This window comes from Ylistrum balloti, unplaced genomic scaffold, assembly GCF_031769215.1.
Source record: "Ylistrum balloti isolate Yb309-2 unplaced genomic scaffold, AGI_CSIRO_Ybal_v1 Utg371308, whole genome shotgun sequence".
NCBI lineage: Eukaryota > Metazoa > Mollusca > Bivalvia > Pectinida > Pectinidae > Ylistrum > Ylistrum balloti.
The window spans coordinates 24178-40143 of record NW_026782699.1 but is presented as its reverse complement, the minus strand read 5'-3'; the positions used below and the strand labels follow the sequence as shown (position 1 = coordinate 40143).

The window sequence follows — 15966 nt, the reverse complement described above, 5'->3', positions numbered from 1 at the left end:
CTAAGAAAAGAAAGGACTAGATTGGTTAGGATATATATCTGCTCTACAGGTAAAATACTTATAGAGGGTAATATAGTGTCGCCATTCAGGTGTCTTTGTATCCTTAACCATCTTATGAATATTTAATCTAAGTCGAGCAATGTTAAATTGGACAGCAATATTTTTTGGAAATAGTCGAAATTCCAGAACACCATTGCCGACCTAAACACTCCTATATTTACTACAATCGGTTATTTATTCAGTGTTACTGATAAGTAACTACACCGGTACAAAGTTGACCAGAAGGGGGCGGGGTTTAAAAAAAAAAGTTTGTCTATTTACCTGATGTTACATCACACTTGTGTAGTATAGACAGCAGTTCCATTTTGTCATATGACAAGAGAGTACAAATAATAGGTGATAACTGGACCGATACCAGTAGCATTTCAAAACAGACACATGTGTCCTTTTGAAGGCCGCCGCACATAGGCTATCTTTTACGTCTATCGTGTACAGAAAGCTGGTAAATGTAAGTATTGATACAACTATACTTTTGATTTAGCTTTAGTAAACATTAATACAAGATGGGTATACAAGATGAATACAAGACGGGTATCGTGTGTTTGACATGATTTAGATTTGGTGATCAGTATGTATATATATGCCAGGTGTGTCTGGTAGACCTTTCGGCGGTACCTGGAATTAATATCATCACAAATGTTTCCTGATATCGATGATAAAACAATCAAGAACATGTATTTTTATAAGTAATTGATACATTTTTATATTGGGGACCAGAATAATCGTTAAAATCAAGATTAACATATATTGCATAGTAAAGCTACCTAAATCGAAAGTTGACCGCCTGTAGCCGCCATTTGCAAAATTTGAATAATTTCTGATGACACTACACGTTGCATTAAACATCACAATGAAAACACTAAAAAAGTCAATTAAAAAAAAAATAATTGTCATGCAGATTTTGGCTCATTGATTTTTTTTATTCAATTTTTATTTATTTTGCTATGTTGGTAAGTGTTCGTTAAACTATCTCCGGTCCCGCCTTCAGATATTATTTTTAACCTATGTAAATGTTTTGAGGTAAAATCCATTGAAAACTACAATTAAGAACCGCGTCACGTGCAAAGTTGCGTCATCTTATTTAATGTGTTCCTATCACTATGTAACCCTGGTAAAATACTAGCCGCAATATACCACTCGGCTAGTGAGAACTTCTCTTTAGCTCGATTGGTTGAGCGTCAGACTAGTAAGCCAGGGGTCCCGGCATTGAAATGAAAAATGACCTCTGTTACAACTATACAGTTTGAAGGTACTACATCAAGAAAAGCATTGATTGATCAAGATTTCGGTAATCTTGAACTGCTAAGACCTGGATCATGATGATCAATACGAGAGATATACTGTTATAATACACACAAACGGTGTTTTAGTTCAGATGATTACATACTAATTCAGACCAATGACAAACACTGTGTGTATAGGATCGCCTAATGATGACCTGTCTGACTACCTGATATGTTGTTTATGTCAAAGACGACATAATAAACGTAGGGCTGTATTAAATGCACTGTTGAGGTATTACACCATACTCTATAATATGCGTTAAGCCGTTGTGGTTCAGGGTATCTGATACCGCCGAGGTAAAGTCCTTTATGTTAGATGGGGATGTTTCGAACGATTCTCATGTTTCATGTCTCGTCATTTGAATCACTAAAATAATAGCACATTTCTTTATCAAATACCAGAGCAGATATAAAGAGCCCTTATCTACTACACAAGTAACCAGTGAAAGGACTATTTATTTTTCTATGAGGGTTTGTCTTGTTTTAAAACTCGCAATACTCTCTGAATCGTTTGATTTTCCTCTTTTTGCAGGATTTGCAAAATTCTAAAAGTTCCATAAGACAATTAAACAATTTCAGGAACTGACGAAAATTACATTTGGAACTCGCCGAAATGAAATAAAATTACAACTGAGTTCAATGCCCAAGCAAAAGTGTCTGTGATGATGCAAATAAATATGGTATGAATGTCAACAGAATAAATCTGTGTACACACGTATTACATACTACTTACACTTGGCTAGAGATCACTTATATTTATATGTATGTAAGGATATTTCGTTTTCCTTTCGCTCTATTTTCGCAGAATATGTTGACCTCCCAAATCGTCCTGTGTTCGTGTGTTCAGTCAACCATAACCGAGCATGCAGGCTTCTCCCTATGTACACTGATCACCTCTTTCAAAAGCTAAGCTATGCGAAGTAAGGCATTGTTCAGGAAATCAATTACATACGAATCTTCGCGTGTTTTTGTTTCGATATGACACAAAGACGAACTAACAATGGTTAAATGACAGACAAATTGCAAGGGACATTGGAATTCTACACGCGGAAACCCTTCCAGACGTTACACTGAAGTTCATTCAGTGGCTGGAATACAGTGCCAAGACCGATCACTTATATTTATATGTATGTAAGGATATTTCGTTTTCCTTTCGCTCTATTTTCGCAGAATATGTTGACCTCCCAAATCGTCCTGTGTTCGTGTGTTCAGTCAACCATAACCGAGCATGCAGGCTTCTCCCTATGTACACTGATCACCTCTTTCAAAAGCTAAGCTATGCGAAGTAAGGCATTGTTCAGGAAATCAATTACATACGAATCTTCGCGTGTTTTTGTTTCGATATGACACAAAGACGAACTAACAATGGTTAAATGACAGACAAATTGCAAGGGACATTGGAATTCTACACGCGGAAACCCTTCCAGACGTTACACTGAAGTTCATTCAGTGGCTGGAATACAGTGCCAAGACCGATTTTTGCTCATAAAGGCACGACGTCACAAGTTACAGTCTGCCACAGCTTCAAGAAACGACCTTTTAGATGCTTCTGGTTACTGGGTAGCTACTCAGACAGCTAGGTTTAAAGTTACGTACACCGTTAATGCGAGGTCCCTTAACTGCCCGTAATAATGAAGACCAATCAAATTGGGCCCAAGCTCACAACACATGTCCTCTTGAAGAGAGGTAACCGGTTTTCACGAAAAGTCCAGATTCTTTCTCGATTTCACGAAACGCACTTTAGAGTATGGAGTTAACCTGTGGAGAGGTTCCAGAGAGATAACGATGTTGAACAGGTGTGTCTGGTAGACCTTTCGGCGGTACCTGGAATTAATATCATCACAAATGTTTCCTGATATCGATGATAAAACAATCAAGAACATGTATTTTTATAAGTAATTGATACATTTTTATATTGGGGACCAGAATAATCGTTAAAATCAAGATTAACATATATTGCATAGTAAAGCTACCTAAATCGAAAGTTGACCGCCTGTAGCCGCCATTTGCAAAATTTGAATAATTTCTGATGACACTACACGTTGCATTAAACATCACAATGAAAACACTAAAAAAAGTCAATTAAAAAAAAATAATTGTCATGCAGATTTTGGCTCATTGATTTTTTTATTCAATTTTTATTTATTTTGATATGTTGGTAAGTGTTCGTTAAACTATCTCCGGTCCCGCCTTCAGATATTATTTTTAACCTATGTAAATGTTTTGAGGTAAAATCCACTGAAAACTACAATTAAGAACCGCGTCACGTGCAAAGTTGCGTCATCTTATTTAATGTGTTCCTATCACTATGTAACCCTGGTAAAATACTAGCCGCAATATACCACTCGGCTAGTGAGAACTTCTCTTTAGCTCGATTGGTTGAGCGTCAGACATGGTCGATACAGCGCAAGGTCAGTGGTGGTGTGAGGAGGCATAAGCTGACCTCCAAGTTTTTAGATATATACCTTTGCTGCGATGAAATTCAATGACGCTACTTGAGCTATGAACAAGTTTGGTAGCTGACTGGAACGATGTCTTACAAAACCGGATACGTAATCTCATTCGAGACAATTAAGGCATTATGTAGCTGTATTTGATGTTAATGGACATCACACTCGATACTAAAACAATACATTTAGGACGAATTTTGTTCATTTTAAGTGTTTTAAAATAAATACCTCGGTTTTATCAATTTAAAGAGTATCTCATTTCCTGTGGCCCTGTTTTCGACTGTAATTACCATTTTTGAATTATTTGCATGCTAATGAGTTAAAATTACAATAGATTTTTCAAGAAATAATCGTAGCACAGGAAAAAATGAAAAAATGTGTTCAGACTGATGTCCAAGAATAAAAATGACCCTTAGAAAAATGTAATATATACTAAAAGGATAAAGAAACGCAGGGTGAACTTTAAAGCGGAAATTAAGTATGATATCGGGCTTCATTTAAAACGAAATTTTGTATACTTACAGATAAATGAAAGCTTAAAAAATTCCAAAGTCTGTATTTTGCATCTGACAATTGGTTTAGAGGTACTAACGATTAAATTGAATGGACCCATAGGATTTTGAAATTGAAATTGAACTGAGTCATCAATATCTTGTGTGTCCGCCGTTTGCTGTGGTCACGGCCCTTATTCTTCTGGTCATAGAGTTCATGAGAGCGTTAATCCGTCTTATGGGGATGTTGTCCCACTCTTCAATCAGAGCTCTGGTCAACTGCTCTCGAGTAGCTGGGGGTGGCTGGCGCTTTCGAACCTGTCTATCCGACTTGTCCCAAAGATGCTCGATCAGGGACAAATCAGGGCTATATGGCGGCCAATCTACTGGTTGAATGTTGTTGTTGGCCAGAAAGACTTGGCAAATCCTTGCTACGTGGGGCCTAGCATTATCCTGCTGGAGGGTTAGATTATGCTGCTGTAAGAAAGGGATAACATGGGGTCGGAGGATCTCATCTCTATACTTAGCTGCTATTAAATTGCCATCAATAACAACCAATTGTGATTTTAACCCGTGTGAGATTCCTCCCCACACCATTACTGAACCGCCCCATAACCTATCCCTCTCTACAACGCAAGCGTCCATAAAACGTTCGCCACGACGTCGGTAGACACGTTGACGGCCGTCAGGTCGATAAAGACAGAATCGAGACTCGTCCGTGAAGAAAACTTGTCTCCACTGCCTCAGTGGAAACCGTCGTGGAGCATGTGCAGCGACCCAGGGCATACGACGCTGACGTCGAGCAGGGGTAAGGTGTGGACGTACGTAGGGGCGACGTGCTCTTACACCAACTTCTCGTAATTGATTCCTTACAGTTTTTGAACTTGTAGGACGCCCATGATTTCCACGAACATTAAGTGCACTCTCAACGGCAGTAAAGCGCCGATTACGCACATGAGAGACGACGATATAGCGATCCTGACGTCGTGATGTTACGCGCGGACGTCCTGACCTAGGTCGATCGGCTAATCGCCCAGTTTCCCGAAGACGTCTTACAAGACATTCTATGGTGGAAATATTAACACCAAAGTGCCAAGCAACCTGATTTTGCAGCTGTCCTTGCATCAGCATCTGAATGGCCTGACCCCTCTGAACTTCTGTGAGTCGTGCAATTCTTAAAACGAATCAAATTCTCAATTAATTTTAGGGAAGCAGTTGGTCTGTATAAAGACTAACGAAGAGTGACTTGACCAACGCTGCATGAGACCAGAACAACACGGTGCACGAAATTCTTGTTTTTTCCTTCCTCCATATACCAGAGCTGCCCACTGTACCGTGACTAAATTTTCGATACATGACAAGATGTAACATGACCTAATTACTCAATCCACAAAGTTTCACTTTATTTGGAGAACGCGTTTTCAAAATATCGGAATAAATATTACCCTGCGTTTCTTTATCCTTTCAGTATATATCTACCTATGTAGATGAGAAACATCTTTGAAATAACTTGGCCTTATGTTTGTAGATTCTGTTCACATATATCTTATATCAATGTGCTTTTGACATACGATGAAAAAGATGAAAAAGGAATACACATGTATAATTTTCACAAATTTCAATTGGAACATATTATAAAATGCACTCATTTCGTTTACACAGACGATGGAAGCTCCTCGAAGAGACAGAATATTGGTAGCTGCCATTGATTTCGGGACAACCTTTTCCGGCTATGCATTCTCCTTTCGTGAAGATTATGAAAATGACCCAAGAAAGATACAAGTCAATCCGACGTGGATTGGAGGGACAGCAGCTCTTGTATCCGAGAAAACGGCGAGCTGTATCCTACTGGACCAGGACAAGAAGTTTGTTGCCTTTGGTTATCAGGCGGAGGAAACGTACAGTCAACTTGTTGAAGAATCTGAAGATGATGACGTCGATGACAGAACGTTCGAGAGGTATTACTGCTTTAGAAGATTTAAGATGTCACTGTACAACTGCAATGGGGTAAGTTGGAATACTGTTCTGAATTATTTGACCATGTGTTTTAAGCATCAATGTATTTATATTGCTTTTACTGGGGCAGCTCTTACTGTTTGTGTGACATATGAACGTTATTGCATTTTTCTAAAACTTTTAACTCATTTGAAGCAGATGTGATTTGATTATAACGGAGATTCATGCAAATTAAACCATTTGTCTCTGTTGACGTATTTGTTTAATCGAAATCACGGTCAAACAGACGCTTTATCACAAACATTTGATCTTAGGCGCATATTTGTTGCACAATTTTCTTGTGAAACGGTCGAAAATACTTGATATGAGAGATTCGAGTAACGATATATATTGTCATATATATGCGGATATATGCGGTATAAATCTTTGAACTTAAACAAATGCATGATGGAAAAGAGAAGGTTAAAACCCATCATTGTTCTGCCCTTGCCAGTTTTTAGTAGTGTTCCACCTACTTTTTAGTAAGTGCAGTAGAGTTATCTCCCCCTGAATACCTCGCGTTCCGCCCGACGTTAAGACGAATGTTGATATGTTTGTCCGAGACAATTAAATGTGGCCCATACTGTGTATTTGTTCAGATCATGCGATCGTATTATTTTTCATATTTCCCAACCTTCTGTTGAATTAATGCATACGTAGTTTACGCATCTCCATGCAGTTATTTTCAATTTTGAGTTTGTTTATGTGACGCTCGTTAAGCAGTGTACCAGTTGACCTAGTTATTCACTGTAGCATAATGCAAAGTTTCATATGCTCGTATTTTAAAAATTGTGCTAATTGACTCATACCGCTTTCAATCTTTCTAAGTAACTAAACGTGTGGTTTTAAGTGCATCATATTTCTTTCATATTTCTGATATTTTTCAATGTTTACATTTTACTCAGAATCAAATAGTAATTTCCAATTTTCTAGAATCTTATTAACTTTAATTAAGTGTCAATCAAATTAAAACATATGTTAAATGAACTGTTTGTATCTCTTCCAGCTTTTACTATATATATATATAGATATACAAATATCAGCAGTATCCGGTACGACAATAAAGCCTGACAACTCTACAAATTTGTTGGTTATCATGTCGGGGTCAGCACAATCATGCAATGTGAATATCAAAATTGAATAGACCATCCTCTCTTCTCCTTATCAGTAAAACAAGAAAACACTGATATACTGACACAATCTAAAATAAAACATAAAATGAATAATACAAGGGAAAAGCATTAAAACGATCACATGCCTTTATCAGCGCTAAATTTTAAAGAGGTTTTCCGAACCAAAGAAGTGGTTCAGTTGGACATGGGAGATCGACTGTGAATATCGAGATAAGATAGATGGAAGTGCATACAACACGTACAACTAAATTAATGATTTTACTGTGATGTCACATTAAGGTCTTGTTCATGCACACAAATAGTCATTAGCACCTTTTCTTTCTTCCTGAAGGGCCTTACCAGGAAAACGATGATAGAGGATGAATCTGGGAAGAAGCTTCCGGCACTGCTGGTCATATCTTTATGTATCGGCTACCTGAAAGGTCAGCTACTAGCTCTCGTCAGAAAGAGGACTATTGGTATGGAAGAAAACGATATCCATTGGGTCATCACCATTCCTGCGATCTGGGACGATTCCGCGAAGCAGTTCATGCGCGAAGCTGCAGTCGATGTAAGCTTTGGTGTAAGAAAACTATTGGTGAAACTGTTATCTGACCTATAGGTTTCCTCATATAATCTGAAAGGTTAACCAATTTGCCCAAAATGACCCTGATTTTTGACGGACTGTAAAACATCCATCAATGAGTGTTTACCGCTTAACAATCGAGGCCGTTCAGTGTATCCTAAAAAATACCACAGGTTTTGATATTTCAAGGTGAACAAAACGTGTTAACAAGAATAAATTGCTAGATACAAATTGCATCTTTTCCTATTCATAGCAAGAACGTGATGTTGACGTTTTTTGAGCTATCCGAAAGTCATACTCAGAAACGTTATGATATAAAAAGTACCGAAGAATGTTTTAAAAAGAATTAAATAAGGAACTGTGTGAGGATATGTTTATGTGTATTTTCGAATTATTTTATTAGCGGAAAAATAGTCTGAAGATGTGGTAACACATTTTATGACGTACTGACCTATGTATTTTCTCCACAGGCGGGAATTAAATCAGATCAACTGTCTTTTGCGTTGGAACCAGAAGCGGCGTCACTTTATTGCCGATTAGTGAACGTAGTGGTGGAGGCAAATGATGAAAGTACAGATGCAGGTGTGAAGAAGAAAGAATTTAGGTCTTCAAAATCAGGCGAGAGGTTCATGGTACTGGATATTGGAGGTAAGCATTGTGCTGTTAAATATCGAAAACCACAGAAGTTCCAGTCCGTAAACTGATCACATTTCAAAGTCAACTTAGTCTGGCAGAGTACTAGACGATTGTTTTTTCCAAAACTGTGTGCGCTAAACCTACCTTGAATAGGCATGATTTATACGTTCTTTGATGTAACCCTTAATTGAAAAGGTCGAAATTTATTGAAGTTTGGATAAAGTGCATCTTCCTCTGTCGCCTCCTAGATCATAAAATGTTAGATTAATGTTACTGGGTAAAAGGATAAAATAGATGTATGGTGCAGTTTCATTAATATTTTTGCTCTGCTGTGTCTAATTTGAAAATTGTATCGAAATTTTAATGTTTAATATTTATTCAGGAGGGACGGCGGATATTTCCGTGCACGAACGACAGATGGATGAGAGGCTGAAAGAGATACACGAGCCTTCGGGAGGTCCCTGGGGAGGAACGGCTGTCGACAGGGAACTCTTCAAATTTTTGACAAGAATATTTGGAGAAAAATCAATAGAGAGTTTCAAGAGAAAATATATGGCTGATTACGTCGAATTATGTAGAAATTTTGAAATAAAAAAAAGAACAATTACAGAAGAAACCACAGGAAAGGTAATTCTTAAACTCCCCCCGTCATTTAAGGAGTCCGTCGATTCCAATTCAAACATCTCTTTCGATGTTGCCCTTAGTAACTCCGAATTTTCAGAAAAAGTGAAGTGGTATAGTGGAAAATTGAAAATAGATGCGGATGTTGTGAAAGGCTTTTTTGAAGTACCAATACAGAAAATTGTCAGCCATGTAGAAAAACTCTTGAAAAAGGTCGGAAAGATTGAAATGATTATGATGGTAGGGGGATTCTCAGATTGTCAACTTCTCGACAAAGCCATTCGTGACAACTTTCCTGATATTTCTATTTTGAATCCAAACGACTCCGTTCTTGCAGTTTTGAAGGGTGCCGTCATATTTGGTCACAAACCTAGGGCGATTGTGTCTAGAGTGGCCAGGTACACATACGGCTACGAAGCTTGGCCAAAGTTTGACCCAAAAATTCACTCACAGGTTCATAAGGTTAGACTGGGCGGAGTCGATTGTTGTACAGGGGTATTCCAGCCGTACATTCGAATCGGTACTGAATTAAGTTGCGATGACCACATCACTTCAACACATTGTCCGGTATCTGACGAGCAAGAGGACATGGCTATCAACATCTATATATCTGAGAAGAAGGAACCAAAATACATCACAGATCCGGATGTACGACACCTCGGAACTCTGCGACTCCCGCTTCCAGCTTTCAAGCCTGGATTGAGAAGAAAGGTACAAGGATGTCTCTATTTCGGAGCTACTGAAGTTACAATTGAGGCGAAAGATTTGGAAACTGGAAACATCCATAAGGTGGTATTTGACTGTTTGTGAAGTAACCAACTTGGATCTATATTTCGCTTTATAGACAACCAAGAAATGCTTGATCAAGAGGTAATCATTGTATCCCAATTGACAGCTCTTGTAAACAACAATTACTGCATTTAGAGACTCTGCAAGAAGTTACTTTATTTTATAAAAGAATAAAATACTTTGTTTCTTGAAGACCGCAACCAAAGTATACCTGTGAAAGACGACCCAGAGAGGAATTGTTGAGGGTAAATGAGAAATGGTTTGTTGTGCTCATTGAATGCTTTCCTCTTTTGTCCATCACTACCCTCTCTTTCTTGCTACATATACATTTTTGTTTTAAGATAAGTAACTTCAAAAGAAGTTGATTCAGCTAGGTTTGGCATTAAATTGCATTATACCATCAAAAAAACTGACATTTCATGATGGAATTGATTTTGACATTTTAGATTTGATCGCATAAACTTGTTGACAAAGCCATCCGTGACAACTTCCCTGGTATTTCTATTTTGAATCCAAAAGATGGCGATCTGGCAGTGTTGAAGGACACCGTATTATTTGGTCACGAATCCAGGGTGATTGTGTCTTGAGTGACTAGGTACACGGTTATGAAGCTTGGTCAAAGTTTGACCCAAAAATTCACCCAAAAGATAGGAAGGTGAGACTGGGTGGAATCGAATGTTACAAAGGGGTGTTCCAGCCATACAGTCGAATCAGTACTTAAGTAAATTACGATGATCATATCACTTCTACACATCTGACGAGTAACAGGACATGACCAACGACATTTACATCACTCAGAACGAGGCTGCGAAATAAATTACAGACCCGGATATGCGACACCTCGGAACCATTAAGCTTCCGTTTCCAATTTGTAAACCGGAATTGAGTAGAAAAGTGCAACCAAGTCTTGATTGTGGACTAACTGAAGTGGTCATCCAGGCAAAAGACGTTGGAACTGGAAACATGCATAAAGGGACATTTGACTGTTTGAAGACTAAATGCAATTCCAAATAATGTATTCGTATTTAGTCTGAATGCCGATCAGATTTTACATTAAATTAAGAGCCTTACGTCACACCAGTATATACATCTGATTTGGCTTGTAAATAGAGTGACTCCATTTGATAGTTACACACTTGTTAATGCTTAAGGTGTTTATGCAGCACAATATCATTTGAGAGAATGTCGATTTGTTTAAAAGCAATTTGAAAATATAGCATTTAGATATCGATGCATGCTAATCATAACTATAAAATGCATTAACAGATTGTTAAATACTATTTTGTTTCATTTAGAAAGTAATTTTTCTATACTAAAATTCTAGACTTCTAGAATCTCGAAACGCTTTGATTCTTCTTTTATTTCCTAACCTTAATTATTCAAATAAAAAAGCGTCATTTATCACTGAGTTTTGCCTTTTATTTGTTAAGTTTCTTTGTGGCTTTCAGTAAAGATCTTGAGAAAAACATGCTTGATGCAAACTGTGTACAGCCAAATACGATGCTGCTCATGAAAAAGCAGCTGGACATAAAATTGTACCCCTAATCAGTTTTAAAATGGCAATATTACAAGGATGGAAATGTCTGGAGACATGTCATATATTCAAACAATGTCAGTTTTATTATTTGTTTGCTTGTGTGGGTATTCTTATTCCTTTTTGTTTTTAAACAAATATTTACAGGAAAATTATTGAATATTTTTGTCAACAATAGCACCCCGAACGCTTTTCTTGTGATGATCCTACAATTTGATGGGTAAAAATAAATTAACATTGACCTCATAGCAGTAACATGTCAAACAAATGATGTGTCGTGTACGAGCAACACGTTTGTCGCGACGAGTTGGACGTAAAGACAATTTTATATTTTCATTTCATAGGCTTGCGTTTGTGCAAAATGAAAAACAGAACGTCCAGATGTATCTTAAATTATTTAAAAAGGGTACATACAACTTTAAATTAAAACGAAATGATTCAACGGACAACAACAGGAAAGGCAATGACGAGATTCGGATAAGGCTATGCAGACCATGACAATAGTCTTCAGACTATTGATTGTGGTCCATTCGAAAAATGGATTTGTTATTATTATATTTTTAGTACAAATTGATTTCTTGAAGTTAGCCAAACACGAAGAGTTTATTATCAAAGCAATAATCAGAAGGTAATAGAATACAAAAGAAATTTATGTGTATAATTTGATAGCTCGTAGTTTAAAAGGTTTCGGAGATCTGGTCATTCCCATGATTCCTTGTAAAGATGGTAGACATTTTGGATCATCCGGGATCAACCGGAAATTCTGAATCAGAGAAGTCAGGAATAAAAAGAGCTCCATTTTTGCCAAAGCCTCACCTGGACACAGTCTTCGCCCTGAAATTTAAACCGAAGTAAAAACTGTATGTTTAACGTACTTGTATAATTCTAATTCTTTAAAAGTACTCCATTGAAAAGTATGATAAATCATGTTTGGCCTATATAGAAGATACAATGTAATTAGTTAAGTGGAATATGTGTGTATACTTTAATGCTATCATTCAAATTCTGACGTAGGATCTGGGAAATTCTGTTAAATTTTAAGTTCGCAAAATAAAACACGCTAGCGTCGTGTGGGAAAATGTGATACAATAATCACTTAAAGTATTCAGGATTTTCACTTACCAACAGAAAAGGCCGTGACCTTGTCACATCCTGTGACTTTTCCGTCGTCTCCAATATACCGTGATGGGCAGAAAGTATCCGGGTGCTGAAAAAGCTTCGGGTCATTCACTACAGAGTCAAGATTAGGGACTAGGATAGAGCCACCTGGAATGAAGAAGCCCCTGAACATCGTGTCACGGGCAGATCCATGCGCCACGGAAAGTGGGACTATGTTGGCATGGCGCAAGACTTCAACAATGAAAGCTTCGAAAAAAGGCATGTTTTCTTTATCGGAGATAGATGGCACCCGAGATCTTCCGATAACTTGATCGATTTCCTGTCGAAGTCTGTCCTGTATGTCTCTGTAATGTATAAGGTACAGCACAGCCCATCTGATGGTTGTTGCTGTCGTTTCCGTTCCGGCAGAAAACAAGTTTCCAATTAATGTTGTGAGGTTATCGTCTAAAACAATAAAAAAGAATTGAAAAAAGTAAATAGAAAAATATTTATCTTAATAAGATATTGTTTTTCTTCATTTATTTATCACTGTGATCCATTTTAAAATTAACCAAAAGAATTGTAACAGTTTCATTTTGCATTCTAAAATTGTACAAACATTCTATCAGTTAAAGCATTTGCAGACTAAACATTATATATATACATATATATATATATATATATATATATATATATATATATATATATATATAATTTTCTATTATAAAATCAAAATATAAACTAGTCACCTACCTGTAAAAATAGCTCCGGTCTCATCCGTGTGTTTTCTCTGCTCTTTCAGAAAAGCATCTGTGAAGTCGTTGATGTTTGTTTCATCGAAAATTTTCCGATGAGACTCTACCTGGTCAACGAAGAACTTTTTGATTTCGACCGTATTCTTTATCAGGCGTTTTGCCCCAAATAGGTCTCCTGGCAAATATCTTAAAAATGGAACTATACCAAGGATACCCGTGTGTCCAATAAGTTTAAAGTTCTGGTCTAATAAATCAAGAAGGGTTTCGAATGTCTTGTCGCCATGGTCAAACCTGTGACCAAATATCAGACTGCAAATCACATTCGATACGCTTGTGTAACTGGTATTCTTTATGTCAAATGGTTCACCGTTTGTATTGTGGATTGCAGCTAAAAAGGCATCAACCTCTTCCATAAGTTTCGTTTCCATCGACTTTTTTCCAAATCCGAACTCTCTTAGAGCAGTGATGGTGAACGATCTCGTCTCTTTCCATGTCGTTCCCGAGCTTCCGGATATGCCTGCGATCACAAAAAATACATGTCGACTAATTTCAGTGAATACATCTCTCTATAAAAAAAGTGGTTTGTTTTTAATTTTGGAAGCAGCATATGAAATCTTCATATCTTCAACTGTTCTTTTTGTTGAATGGTGCCAGAACTAAACATACAATATATAAGAAAAGATGAAATCAGAGAGTTAATTCGTCAGAAGTATAGATGATCAGTAAATAAAAACACTTAATAATAAAATATTTGCTCTATCAGTTCAAACTCACATTTCAACCTCAATGTTAAATATTTAATTAAAGTAGCACCATTGATATGGCTCTCAATTACCTCTGCCTCGGGACATTAGATCCATAAGGTACGTTTTTGGTCTATCCGAGAAAACATCGCCATTTCTAATAAAAGCTTCTTTCAAGGTATCGTATCCATTGAAAATGACAAACAAATTATTGCCAAAACGAAGACTGAATACGTCACCAAAAAGCTTTCTAAGTCTCCTAAACGTTTGTAGCTGATCTTTGGATCTGAGGTAACCAATGTTTCCCAGGAAGGGCAGTGGCTGTGGTCCCGGTGGCACATTTGACCAGCGTCGCCATCCAATGTAATATCGACCCAGAACGAAGACAGTTGAAACCAACACTATTTGATACAAATAGTCCGACACCGTGTGTTGTATCCACATATTGACAATCTCTGTTCACAGTTTTAAAATTATGGACACCGATGAACACATCAGATGACAATATTATTGTGACAATATTACTGAGGCGTAACTGGTCACGTAGTTAATAGAACACGCATTTATATATATACATGTATATAGACTATTGCAGACACGTCGTTGACGACCGGAAGTTTACGGCTGGATACCGGAAGAAATTTTCCTGTTTGTTTTATCACTACAAGAACACACAATGCAGATATATTTACCACAAAACACTTCTCGGGACACGAGGAAGTTTATACGTGTTTGTGACACTGACGAATACTTGCTCTATTTACATAAATGAAAGACGCACGTGACATTGGTCATGTGGACGCATGTTGCGGTTGAGGACATAACAAGAAAGCTGTCCTGTCTTTCAGGTAGCACGTAGTGATTTTTACAATTAGGTCGGCTTACATCAATTTTATCTTACATATACATCAGCAAACTTACTTGCATCACTAAGCCATGTCTTTTTCGATAAGTGAAATCCAACTTAAACATTTTTTTCATTTATCGATTTTTTACATAAAATGAATAGTTTAGAAATAGTGTCTTTCTAAAACTGTTCTTTATAGTCTTAGTTCATACGGAAATTAGGCATGAACTTATATTTTGATATCTTTTATCCGTTGTCCCATTTTTGTCAATAGATTTTCCTTATTTACTTGTGTAGAATTGTCAGATTCCATCAGTCACCCAGAAACTTTTCTGAGTAAGTATTAAAGGGACATTACGTAGTTGAAGTGAAAGGTATTGATTTTACACCAATATGGCAGGTAAAGTTGAAAGGTAACACAATGTTCTTAGATTACAAACGTTTGAAACTTCGATCAGAGGCTTAAACGCGAGCACGCGCAGTCGAGTTGTTAAAGTGGGGAGTGGGGAGGGGAGGGGGGTTGATATAAAGGGGCGAAAAAGGAAAGTTTTTGAATGAAAACACAAGCCATTTGATATCTATACAAAATGCTTGGTGTTCAGTACGTATCATGATATCTAAATCTTAAGTTATTTCCACGTACATTGGCAATTTTAGAAAAAGTGATTATCTGCTCTTTTCATGTAAAATGCAATCCAATAAATAATAGACAGCAATTTCAACTGGATTGGAACAACTACATACTGCAATTTGGACTAAATTAATTTTTAAAAGATCTGAATTTAGAGCAGTACACCCGCGTCTGAGTTTAGTATGAAAAATGTTTACTTTCCTATTGTCTATTGAATAATAATGAGGAACTCTTTCTACATTTCTTGTAATTCTACCTTTTAGATAAATTCAGAGACTCTGAATTCCTAACAAAAATATCTAGCGAATTCCTTCTTTTGATCTTGTCCGGAATAA

General features: G+C 37.0%; 2 protein-coding genes across 2 annotated transcripts; one reads left to right on the top strand and one right to left on the bottom strand.

Annotated features, from left to right (window-relative positions):
• Positions 1-476: 476 nt before the first annotated feature.
• On the top strand, positions 477-10044 carry LOC132561931 (heat shock 70 kDa protein 12A-like). Its single transcript, XM_060226647.1, has 5 exons — positions 477-508; positions 5947-6291; positions 7744-7962; positions 8448-8625; positions 8996-10044. The coding sequence occupies exons 2-5, from the start codon at positions 5950-5952 to the stop codon at positions 10042-10044; spliced, it is 1788 nt and encodes a 595-aa protein (XP_060082630.1). The 5' UTR covers positions 477-508; positions 5947-5949.
• A 1576-nt stretch (positions 10045-11620) lies between these two features.
• On the bottom strand, positions 11621-14671 carry LOC132561922 (cytochrome P450 2C28-like). Its single transcript, XM_060226637.1, has 4 exons — positions 14246-14671; positions 13409-13927; positions 12680-13120; positions 11621-12391 (listed from the first exon to the last, which is right to left on the bottom strand). Exons 1-4 carry the CDS (start codon positions 14595-14597, stop codon positions 12207-12209), a joined length of 1497 nt encoding a protein of 498 aa, XP_060082620.1. The 5' UTR covers positions 14598-14671; the 3' UTR covers positions 11621-12206.
• Positions 14672-15966: the final 1295 nt, after the last annotated feature.

Bases quoted from the DNA above. Each gene is read 5' to 3' on its own strand.
- LOC132561931 (XM_060226647.1), top strand. From the start codon at position 5,950: ATGGAAGCTCCTCGAAGAGACAGAATATTGGTAGCTGCCATTGATTTC. The intron at 7,963-8,447 runs GTAAGCTTTGGT...TTTTCTCCACAG, and splicing joins TGCGCGAAGCTGCAGTCGAT to GCGGGAATTAAATCAGATCA. The intron at 8,626-8,995 runs GTAAGCATTGTG...ATATTTATTCAG, and splicing joins CATGGTACTGGATATTGGAG to GAGGGACGGCGGATATTTCC.
- LOC132561922 (XM_060226637.1), bottom strand. From the start codon at position 14,597: ATGTGGATACAACACACGGTGTCGGACTATTTGTATCAAATAGTGTTG. The intron at 13,121-13,408 runs GTAGGTGACTAG...TTATTGTTTTAG, and splicing joins GACCGGAGCTATTTTTACAG to ACGATAACCTCACAACATTA. The intron at 12,392-12,679 runs GTAAGTGAAAAT...TTTAAATTTCAG, and splicing joins GGTCACGGCCTTTTCTGTTG to GGCGAAGACTGTGTCCAGGT.